Raw genomic sequence first — 11,632 nt, 5'->3', positions numbered from 1 at the left:
ATATGAAGAGAAAAGATATTCTTCACAAATCATAGATACATATCCATCAAAGTTAAACAATGTTAATACACAAATTCAATCACTATTTTGGTACATAGATTTTTGAGCATATATATTATATTACCAAAAAATTATATGCAATATCATTGTCAATATCTAATAAAAATAGTAGAAACACCTTAAAAAGTGGCCAAGTATACAATGTAACAAAATTTAGCAATGTTGCAATCCACATAGCAAGTGGAGAAATATAAAGGATTACTTATGTTTTATATTCTCTGAGCATTTTAAAGAACCTCATTACAATAGGTTTTTGAATAGACAAAGAAATAATAGTGAACTTTAATAAAGATAAATATATACACAAATATAGAGTAAGAATTTTTTAAATTATTGCACAATAAGATATCACTAATGAACTTTATATATCCAAAGAAGCTATAATGCGAGGTTGCTTAGAGATTGAGCATAATCCTACAATCTACAAAATAATTTGCAGCTTCAAGAAGAATTCTTATGCCATACTTTGGTACAAATATCTTAGGCATTTTTACTCTCAAAGACTACGTCAAATGATAAATTTTATAGTGAAAAGGTTATCAAATATTTTGGTTGAAGACCTCAATTACTTAATGTATATCTTAAAAAAACAAAGTCAAATTAAAATATTAAAGGTAAAATTCTTTGAAACAATTTATATCTTTTAATTAATTTATTTTAATACAATAGAATCTTTTTGACTAAGATCCTTTGAAAGAGCATAATATTTTTTAAAATTTATTGATAATTTCTCAAAGAAAATATGGGTACAATTTTAATCAATAAAAAATCAAGGATTCTCTAAGTTTCAAATTTTTTATAAAGAAAAAAAAAAGATTACAAATAAGAAGATATATATATTAAGAACTAACAAAAATGATGAATATACTTCCAAAAAATTCAACTTATATTATACAAACCAAAAAAAATTGGAAGTAATTATCTCAATCTTATAATCTATATTATAATTGAATAGGTAAAAGAAAGAATTATATATTATTAAATATAATTTGGTACTTTTTTACTAAAAACAATCTTCTTGATAATCTTTAGACTAAAATAATTTAAGTTGCATGCAATATTATCAATCCTCATATTTTAAAATCATCTTCTAATAAAATTCTATAAAAATTATTTTAAAAATAAAAGCCTATTTTTGGCATAATATTATATATTTATTAAATAATACTAAAAAAGATTAAATTAGCATCCAAAAGCTTACTACATATTTATATAAGCCTTGACAATTGTACCAAAGGATATAAATATTATGATCCAACTTAAAAGCAAGTAATAATTTCCAAAGATGTATGATTTATAGACAATACTCTATTAATATTATCAAAATATATACTTGATTAATTCACAAGAATATCAAGACTAACTACATAAATGTTCAAATCTAAACCATCAAAGAAATCAACACCAATGGTGTTACTTGTTTTTAATCAAAAGCCACCTTCATCTATTATTGACAAATTTTTAAAGAATTTTGATAACCAAAAACAAAAAAATTCATATCTAGCAACACTAATTCTATTTCTACCTTGATGCTTCACATAATCACGTAATCTTCCTCTATGTTAAATACTTCTTGATTTTTATTAAAAAGTTTTTAGTCTTATTGAAGAAGGAAGTAAACCACTTAGCTTTTAAGAAGCATGTTCAAATAAATATTGGATCATAGCCATGGTTTCTATACTTTGTTCCATTAAAAAAAAAAAATCTTATACATTAAGACCTCTTGCACCATGTATACAATCTATTACAACTTTTTGGTTTTTTAAATATAAACTTAGCTCAAGCAATCATCCAACAATAAAACCAATATTCAAAGAAAAAATTGTAAGTAGAAGTAATGAACACATTCATGTTGTTGACTTTCAAAAAATCTTTGCTTCCACTATTTATTGAAAATCAATACATTCTATTACATTAATTATAATTTATTAAAGATGATTCATTTATAATCTTGATGTTATCACCACCTTCTTAAATAGTGATCTTAATAGCACCATATATATGCTACAACTACGAGGTTGTGTCGTTCCTAACAAAGAATACTTAATTTTCTACTTTTTATGATCTCTTTGTGATCTTTATCAAAGCTTTCAAGTATAATATGCTTGCATTAATACATATTTATGTCTTTGAAGCATGATCAAAGTCCATGCTAACTTCAAAGACAAAACTCTTATTACCATCCTTGTCTTATAAATAGATGACTTACTTTTTAGCACGTCTAACTTTGCCTATATTACCTCTTTTAAAAAAAATCGTCACAAAAAATTTAAAATGAAGGATTTCAACTTAATGCAGAATTGTTTTGATATCCAAGTATTCAAACTATCTTGTAGTATATTTTTACATCAAACTAATTATATTCATTTTATTCTTCATAAGTATAGTAACTTGGCTTACTACTTGAATGATGTTTTATTTTTACCACATTTGAAACTTTACAAATAAAATAAAATTCCATCAAAAAATACAATAGAATATCAAGCACTTATTGGCAAACTTTGTTATCTTATAAAAATAAGACCAAATATTAGCTCCATGACTTCACTTACTAGCCAATACATATATAATCTATAACAACTTCACCAAGATGTCACCTAAAAATTATTGACAATTTAAGCAAAAATCCATCCTTTAGTCTTTGGTTTCTAAAGGGGGACAAGAATCAACTTCAAAGATGTTTTGATGCAAACTATGGAGGAGAGTTTAACAATCAAATTTTGACTAGTGTATATATTTTCACTTGTAGCTCTACATCTATATTGTAGAGTTTTAAAAAATGAAACTCAAAATTAAGATCATCATGTAATTTTGAATATCAAGCTTTAGCAAAAAAATACATGTGAAGCAGTGTAGTTGAAATAATTAGTAAACAAGGTAGGATAAGAAAAAAATAAAATAAAATAAAAAATAGTAAAGAATCTAATTTTTTAAAATAAGATTAAATACTTCAAAATAGACTATTATTTCACAAGAAAAAAAGACAAGGAAAAAATAATAAAAATATTATTTATTAAAATCACATAACAATTAGCAGATATTTTAATAAAAGCCTTGAAAAAAATCAAATTTAAAAGTTGTAGATCAAAGCTTAGGCTCAAAATACTTGAGGAAGTTAACTTTATGTAAACTAGCTTATAATTATTTTTTGCCTCCTCAAGAGTTTGAAAACTATTTTATTTTTCTCTATTATATTTCTCAACTTAGTTCCTACAATCTTTCTAGTTAGTATAGATTTTAAGTTTACAACCTCATAAAACAATATAGAATTTTTGGAGCAATTATTTTTTTATCTAAAAATCTATTTTTTGTTGTTGAAATCAAAGTAGAAGTCTCATTGGCCCTTGACACCATCTCATCAACATTAATAACACCATCAACACAAAAAACTTCAACAAACAAAGAATAAACAAAGTCTTGATACTAAATAAGAATCAAAGCATACAACAAGCAAAAGTGGCACATCTTTTTAAGAGATACTAAGAAATTAAGATACAAAATCAATAATAAGAAACATGCTTATAAGCAGATACAAAAAATCAAGAATCTAGCCTTATGATATGTTAATAATAATACATGAAATAAAAAATACAAGTATAGAAGAATGAATGTAAGAAAAGATATTGGAAGATGAGAGACCTAAGTTGGTAGACAATGTGAGTTAAAAGACAACAAACACTATTGGCTAAAGATGTCAAAAGTTGGGAAACAACAGAGGACTTTGGATGAGTAAAGTTATAAGATTGAGAGTAAATAGTGCCCTCATTCATCTACAAAATTATGCAATAAAAAAAAGAATTATTCAAGTGTGAGAACTTTTGAATTAATTAACATTGCATATATGGTGGTTGTGAAGGTTTTAGTAATTAATAGTGTTAATTGAGAGTGCTTAAAGAACTATTTAATAAAAACTTGATACAATAGTTATATATAATTGAAACCATAGGATGATGGATTGTTGTGAATTAGAATAAATTACCAACTAAGGGATTTATTTTATTCATCTTAAATCCCAATAAGAATAATATTTAATGTTTTATCTATAAAAAGTTAGTAAATGAGATTGATAAGTTAAATTTGTAAGTTGTATGCCTTAGATTAAATATCAATTGTACATTAACTTTATAATTTCTACTAAAGAACTGAGATAGCCAAAAGTTATGTCATTGTTGCTGATTGCTTCTACATTGGATGATGCATAACTTCTCACTCATACTGCTAAATGAGGTTTTGTGTTCTTGGTTTTATTTTTAAAATTAACTAACCCGTATCAGTGTAATACACGTGTTTTGAGGTGCAAAATGCTACAAATCTCAATTATTGCTCTAAAACCCTACTTGGCATTATAGAGTTGTGAACACTCTTACGAGGAAATGAAGATACAAAAAGGAGTAAATATCACATCATCGAGACGAGATCACATTTGCATGACTGGATGTTGGGAAAGAGGGATGGGATATTATACGAACCCTTTTCTGCCTGCTTGCTTCTTAGCTCAGAGCAGCTGGGGCACCAGAGAGGTCCAGAGGGTGGTGGCAAGTGAGACTTACTATGGGTAGGCCCTGGCTTCCTTCCACATTTGCATGACTAGACGTTGAAAGGGAGGGAGGGATGGGATATTTTCCGTACCCTTTTCTACCTGAATGATTAGCTCAGAGTAGCAGAGGCACCAGAGAGTTCTGGAGGGTGGGGACCAGAGTGACTTACTGTGCGCAGGCCCTGCCTTCCTTTTCGGCACATTCCCGATGGCTGTGCCTTTGTCTTGGCGAATAGAGGAAGCTGGGTACTTTCCACGATGCATCCAGTTCTCAAGGAGTGAAGTGAAGTGAGGCGAAGCGAAATGACATGCAGTGGAGAACGTGAGGAAGGTGCCACTTCCACTGAAGACGCGAAGGCAAGCCCAGCGTAACACAGCAGAGCTACTCCACCATCATTACCACCTTCCTTCCTTCGTGTCTATATCGACACTTCTCTGCGCCATTCTTTGTTTTTTAAGACGTTCGACATGGCAAACCTTTCTGCCTCCCTGGCCTCCACTGCAGACGATGTCATCACTTGCAAAGGTACCATTGCACTATCCATCGCCTCCCTGTGCTTTACCCATTCCGTTCAGCGCCGCTGCTCCTTTTCTTTTTTGTTCAGAATGAGACGATGTAATTTCAGCTCTTGTTTTGGTGCCGTTGCATGGATCATGCTCGTTCAGTCTTCTGTGCATAGCTCTCTATCGCGACGTCGATGGGCTAATTGTGTTGTTGGTTCGTGAATGCTTCTTGCAATTTAATGTTCAGCGGCAGTGGCATACGAGCCCAACAAGCCGCTGACTTTAGAGGAAATCCACGTTGCTCCACCCGAACCTTCGGAAGTACGCATCAAGATCACCAACGGTGCAATTTGTCAAACTGATCTATACTACTTGAAAGGGAAGGTAATGCCCATCTTAAGCATGCATTCAATCAGACTGAAATTGATTTTGATAAATTCATAAGTACTTATTGTGTGACGTTATTAATTCGTAGAAACTCCTAAAGTGTCGATGTACCGGTCTCGAAATGATTGCGATGCCAAACACGTGGAACAAAACTTTAAAATAATGAACTTCAGATTAGTAATTTAATGTCTATTGGTTTGTTCTGGAATTGACGTAAAATCGACCAAATGACCGACATGAGACTGGAGTGGTTGTCTTTCTTGTCTTTAACTCGAGACGAACCATGAAAGGATTAATAATCGGACTGCTTTGCGTCATAGCTGAAAAGAGTGTGTTCTATATTCCTACCATGCTTGTTGCTCACAAATGTCTTTTCCGCACTTCAGGATGCAGACAAAATATTTCCTCGCATTTTCGGTCACGAAGGAGCAGGGTAACCTCAGGCAATTTCAGTGAATCTGCAGTGATGATTATGCAAGGCAACTTTTAGAAGAGCTACACTTGGATCGGCTAGAAATTTACTGATGCTTGGCTAATTCCATATGCACAGAGTAGTGGAGAGCGTGGGCAGTGACATCAAGAATCTGAAGCGGGGAGATAAGGTGATCCCTGCATGGATGGCTGAATGCAAGAAATGCCCGAAGTGCCTGCGCGGAAAGTCTAATATCTGTGACACCCTTGTGTACAACTGGAGCAATGGTTTTATGCCATCGGACAAGAAAACAACGCGTTTCTCTAAAGCTTCCAATGGAATGCCAATTAACCATTTCTTCGGTACTTCAACATTCAGTCAGTACACTGTCTGCGACGAAGCTTGTGTAGCTAAAATTAATCCCGAGGCCGATCTCTCTAAAGTTTGCCTTTTAGGTTGCGGTGTACCCACAGGTAAGAGGCCTCTATACTTAACATGTCTGCTTTTAATCTACAAAATATATACACTGGCATGCACTCTTTTCACACATAATTATGGTGTAATACTCAGCTAAAAAAGAAAGGGAAACTACAAACTATTTGATATCCTCATCACTTCAATACTCTGTCACTCTTCATTTGGGCTATTAGCTGCATCTTACGCTCATCAAAGATTTCAAATCTACTTCGCTGCGTTGTGCAGGAATCGGATCTGCGTGGAACATCGCGAAAGTAACCCCTGGTTCCTCAGTGGCGGTGTTCGGTTTGGGCACCATTGGACTTTCGGCAAGGACGCATATCTCACGAGCATGACCCTTCTTTAGAATATTGCAGCGTGCATAACCTTAAATATCTTTTTTTACCATATTGCATAAGTGGTTAACTTTGTTCTTATCTTGGTGCTTCTTGTATGTATTTCAGGTAGTGGAAGGAGCGAAGGTAGCTGGGGCATCCATGATCATTGGGATTGATAGAGATGACCACAAACTCAAACAAGGTATTACTCATTTAGAGAACTAGCGTAAGCTCTAATTGTGTAATTTGCCCTCATCCTTCGCAGAAACCGTTAAGAGGAGAAACCGCACTCACACTGTTACCTCAAAGGAAAGTGGTACAAATTCGATAATGTTAGCATTTGCATCAACAAGGTGTGCTAGCTGGGACCAAAAACTGATAAGACTTGTGCAATTACGATACCATTTCTTATTTTGTATTTTATGGTCCTTGCCGGAGAGGGTGGTAGGTCTTGAGTGGGGACTCACAGATACCCTGAATACATGCGGCCTTGCCAAGCCCATTGAAGCAATCATTAAAGAAATGACAGATGATCAAGGGGTTGATTTTTCCTTCGATTGTACTGGCAACCCTGGGGTCATCTACTCTGCAATGGAATGCGCCAATCCAGTATGTATCCTTGACTCTATTCAACTGGAAACTAAGTATAAATTTGCAGCTATGAATAAGATTGATGCAATAAATAGATCATAATTTCTCGATAAACGAGTAGTTCATTTTTACTCCATTAATGACATGCTTTCTCCCATTAATTTCTTCATCCTGCGACTGAATATTACATCGATTGCAGGCTGGGGGGGTAGCAGTAATCCTTGGTTTGATGGATTCCTCGAAGGAAATTTCATTCCATCCCAGCAAGCTTTTGTGGGGGAAGTCGTGGACTTCAGGGTTATTCGGGGGTTTCAAAGGAAGGTCTCAGTTGCCAGACTTGGTTGACAAATGTGTAGAAGGGGTACAATTGCTCACATCTTCTAAATGTGGAACCTATTTTCTGTGGCTATATTTTAGATGTCATTCTTTACGTACTGTAAAAATCCTCTGAGTGTTTAAAGGAGAAAATTATGTTTCTTGTATTTCTTATGTGGGTTCTCATTTCAGGATATTATTTGAGCTAACGTTCAGTTGGGCTGCGTATGTGTAAATCCTATTTCTCATTTTACTTACTCAGCTCGTTGGACGTCATCTTCTAACTAGCAGGATATTGTTTTGCGTAGGTAATCAATTTGGACCACTACATTACGCACAAGATGCCATTCTCGGAAATAAACAAGGCCGTGGAGTTGCTGGAGAAGGGAGAATGCTTGCGCTGTGTGATGGACTACGACCGCTGATTGATTCCTTCATGTCTTAGTGCATGGTTTGACAATCATTGTTTACAGTCACTTAAAAATTATGGCGATAGTTTCCTGGTAATACATACTAATGTGTGAAAGTGCGGTGTTTAATGTTCGTAAAAAATACATAGTATATACGATATGTTTACATTAGGCGATAGTTTTGGGAAGCTTAGATATTGGTCAGACCTTCCAAATCTTCCCCAGACTTGTTTTGCAAGTTTAACTTGTGTGCACTCACTGGCTGTAGTAAAGAGTCGGAACAGTAACGACTGTAATGATGGTGTCCATTTTCTGTTGTTTCAGAGCTGTGACTCGATATTAGCAAATAATTGTGTGGGGCAAAAAACAACATTCTGAACATTTGTAAAATTAGAATGTTCCATGCATAGGCCGAGCAACACCTAATTAATACTTCAACTGGATCAAAAATGTTTATCTAAGTTGATCATTACCTTCAATGTTAGACATTTCAGCGAGCACCATATTTGAGAGCTCACTACGACAACGAGTCAATAAGAGAATCATATCCTCAGCTGCCGATCAGGCTACATTAGCTCTTGCTTAACAGGAAAAGCACAAAGCAACAATTTATCAATACATCTCTCAGGCTGGAATTTCCTCAGAGCACTATTAAGTAGTCAGTGTTAAATTCAAGCATCAACTGTCGGTATGTCTAAGTTTTTTGACAGGGAAGTTGCGCCCACACCGTTGCCATGAAATGAAGATTCGATTGAAGCATTAACATTATTGGGCCAAACTCGTCAAACAACTGGACATACCGATGTCCTGTACGCCAGTTCTTGCTGAAAGAGCAATTTCACAAGGTTAGCAAGGCCTGATCGCCACCATCGGAATATGTGGAGAACAAAACAAACAAAGCAATGACGTGCTGATAAACTTCGAAGGACAGCAAACAGAAGAATGAATCCCAAACAGGAAATCAGATCCGGCTCCTGAACATCTCGGAATGCGAGCATACACAATGTGAGAGATGTCAAAGGTTGCAACAAACTTGTGCATAGAAGAAGAGTAGGACCAGGAACCATGAATCAATCAGACGGAAACCCGAAGCCCGTAGGCCCACCCAGGTGGAGGGAAGCGGTGGAAACACGCGCAGACGTGCATGCGTAGGCAGGAAGGAGGAGAGGAGAGGAGGGGAGGCATGGGAGAAAGGCAGGGGAGGAGTGGAGGGAGGAGGCCAAAACTTTTTACAGAATGAGTGAATGACTAACTGCAGTCCAGGGATGGGCATTACTACTGCCTTGGAAGAGGTGTCCCCCTGGCCCCATCCCCTCTGCCCTGCTAATGTCTTGGCACGTGGCAGTATGCATGAGGTGTGCAGATATTCCAGGGACGAGGAGGAACCTGTGGCCAAGTGGTCTCTGCTGATAGGTGATGTGCTTCGTCTCAATCCTTCTCCTGTCCTTTCTCCTCCCCTCCCCTCTGTCTCCTCTACTCCCCTCCCCTCCATCTCCTCTTCTCCCCTCCCCTCTCCTCCCCTCCCCTCCGTCTCCTCTCCTCCCCTCCCCTCCCCTCCCCTCCGTCTCCTCTCCTCCCCTCCGTCTCCTCTACTCTCCTCCCCTCCATCTCTTCTACTCTCCTCTCCTCCATCTCCTCTACTTCCCTCCCCTATGCTTAGCTTCCCATTCGCTTCTCCTTACTTTCTAGTTTTACTTATTTCAACCTTTCCCAATTCTCACTAATCTTAAATTTTATTTCCCTCTTCAAAAAAAAGTAAATGAAAAGAAAACAGAAAAAGCCATAACAATCAACTTGTGTATAATCATGTATGGTTTCCAAATATTTGAGAACCCATATTAAATAATTACTATTATATTTTCAAAGAATTTATGTGTGTGTAGATAAATATATAGATATATATATATATATATATATATATATATAGGAAAATGTTCAAATGACCCATCCGTTTCCTAAATTAACCCATCTTATTGTAATCATTATAAGAAAAATAAATCATCCTCAAAAACCATCATTAAAATTTCAATTCTCTTCATTTTTAATACTTGCTCTTCCCATTTCCAATCTTCATCCTAACTCCCTTTGTTCCTAGTTTCCACTCCTTCTATTCCCAATCTTTATTCCGACCCCCCCCCCTCTCTTCTTCCGTGATTTCTTTGCTCCTTATGATCATCCCTACTCCCTCCAGAGTTGCAGTTTTAATACATATTACAAATATAACTTGATCTATTCACTAAAAAATGCACCAATAACAATCACATATTCTAACAAAGCTCTCAAAGATATGTTGATAATGCCTCATGAGGATATTTTCATTATTAATAGTGTTGAATAAAGAATTACAAGTTCAAAATTAGTAAAAGAATTAATTCTTGTACATGTGTTCTTGTCAAGGATATGAATCTCAAAAAACTAAAAAATCAATATACTCTTATGGCACTCAAAGACACTAAAAAATCACTCAAAGATAGTATAATATTAAACTAGAATAGCTATTACTAAAGACAAGAAGATTAAAAAGTCTTAAAATAAGACTAACAATTAAAAAGGCTTCACTCTTAACTCCATATATACTATCTAAGTAGGAGCTATCAACATGTGTGATACATGGCTAACTTATTGGCCAAGTATTCAACCTATAAATCACCTATAGACACATATAAAGATGAAATCACATCTGTAAAGCTTTTAAGAAGCTTCTCTCCAAGATATTATTAAATTAATATACTTTTACTTACTTTTATCTAATTATATTATCTATATAATTATTGGAATATATATATATATATATATATATATATATATATATCCATGACAATTCTACAATCTTTAATTCAATATTTTTTTTATTATGAGAACTACTACTAAACCTTGATTATATCACTCTATAGCAATTGTCTTCTTTAATACAAAAATCTTTATTGTAGGTAGTAATTCAAATATTGAATATAAGTTTAAGAACATAGAATACAAGATGAAGCTTTTAATTGAAATATATAGTTCATATTACATCCATAAGTCATACAATATCCGATAATTCAAAATTATTGCCTCATTTTGGACTTTAAATTATAACATTGGTTTTAACATTACTTTTATACTAAATCAAAAATTGTATCCAAATACCATTGCATTGACCATATTCTTTTTTACTGACTCGGCTATGTTTTAGTTAATCTTAACATTTGTAAATTAAGTATTGGATTCTTAATTGGTTGTACTATTGCACAATTATTATGTATCATAAGCCTTTCAAAAATACTTATATTAATTTGTTTAAAATCTCGCCACAAATTTATACTATAAAAAATAATGCAATAATTAAGATGTGTAAATTTTGATCTCAAAGGCATGGTTAAGCTTAGACAAGATGATTCTATCTAAAAATTTAGAATTTAAAACTTATATTTGTAATTTCAAATTTGAAATATGTATAATTTTAGTATAAAATATTAGACAATGAAATGTAGATGGAGATTTTTGAGATGGAAAGGAGATTGAGCTTCAATTTGCACATTGTAAGCATGAAGACTAAATAAATTGAAGCATTAATATGAGGCTTGTAGATTGAACTTCTCAAATGTAGAAATAGACATTGGAACCACCTTCATTTATCGTT

At 33.9% G+C, this 11,632-nt stretch overlaps 2 protein-coding genes across 3 annotated transcripts; one reads left to right on the top strand and one right to left on the bottom strand.

Moving 5' to 3' along the window:
- Nucleotides 1–4,808: 4,808 nt before the first annotated feature.
- LOC112295757 (alcohol dehydrogenase class-3) lies at nucleotides 4,809–8,306 on the top strand. Of its 2 annotated transcripts, XM_024547682.3 has the most exons (9): nucleotides 4,809–5,123; nucleotides 5,349–5,485; nucleotides 5,875–5,921; nucleotides 6,039–6,373; nucleotides 6,603–6,685; nucleotides 6,821–6,896; nucleotides 7,143–7,303; nucleotides 7,485–7,646; nucleotides 7,909–8,306. In XM_024547682.3, the coding sequence occupies exons 1-9, from the start codon at nucleotides 5,066–5,068 to the stop codon at nucleotides 8,023–8,025; spliced, it is 1,176 nt and encodes a 391-aa protein (XP_024403450.1). In that variant the 5' UTR covers nucleotides 4,809–5,065; the 3' UTR covers nucleotides 8,026–8,306. The 2 variants fall into 2 exon arrangements, with proteins under 2 accessions (XP_024403450.1, XP_024403451.1); XM_024547683.2 differs by lacking the exon at nucleotides 4,809–5,123 and having other exon boundaries at nucleotides 5,347–5,485; nucleotides 5,875–5,931.
- Nucleotides 8,307–8,449: 143 nt separating this feature from the next.
- On the bottom strand, nucleotides 8,450–10,084 carry LOC112295758 (uncharacterized). The gene is made up of 3 exons (XM_073529013.2): nucleotides 10,059–10,084; nucleotides 9,044–9,647; nucleotides 8,450–8,834 (listed from the first exon to the last, which is right to left on the bottom strand). The coding sequence occupies exons 1-3, from the start codon at nucleotides 10,082–10,084 to the stop codon at nucleotides 8,793–8,795; spliced, it is 672 nt and encodes a 223-aa protein (XP_073385114.2). The 3' UTR covers nucleotides 8,450–8,792.
- Nucleotides 10,085–11,632: the final 1,548 nt, after the last annotated feature.

This window comes from Physcomitrium patens, chromosome 19, assembly GCF_059467195.1.
Source record: "Physcomitrium patens ecotype Gransden chromosome 19, ASM5946719v1, whole genome shotgun sequence".
NCBI classification, from domain to species: Eukaryota; Viridiplantae; Streptophyta; class Bryopsida; order Funariales; family Funariaceae; genus Physcomitrium; species Physcomitrium patens.
The sequence above is the reverse complement of the archived record's forward strand: the minus strand, read 5'-3'. Positions and strand labels throughout refer to the sequence as shown.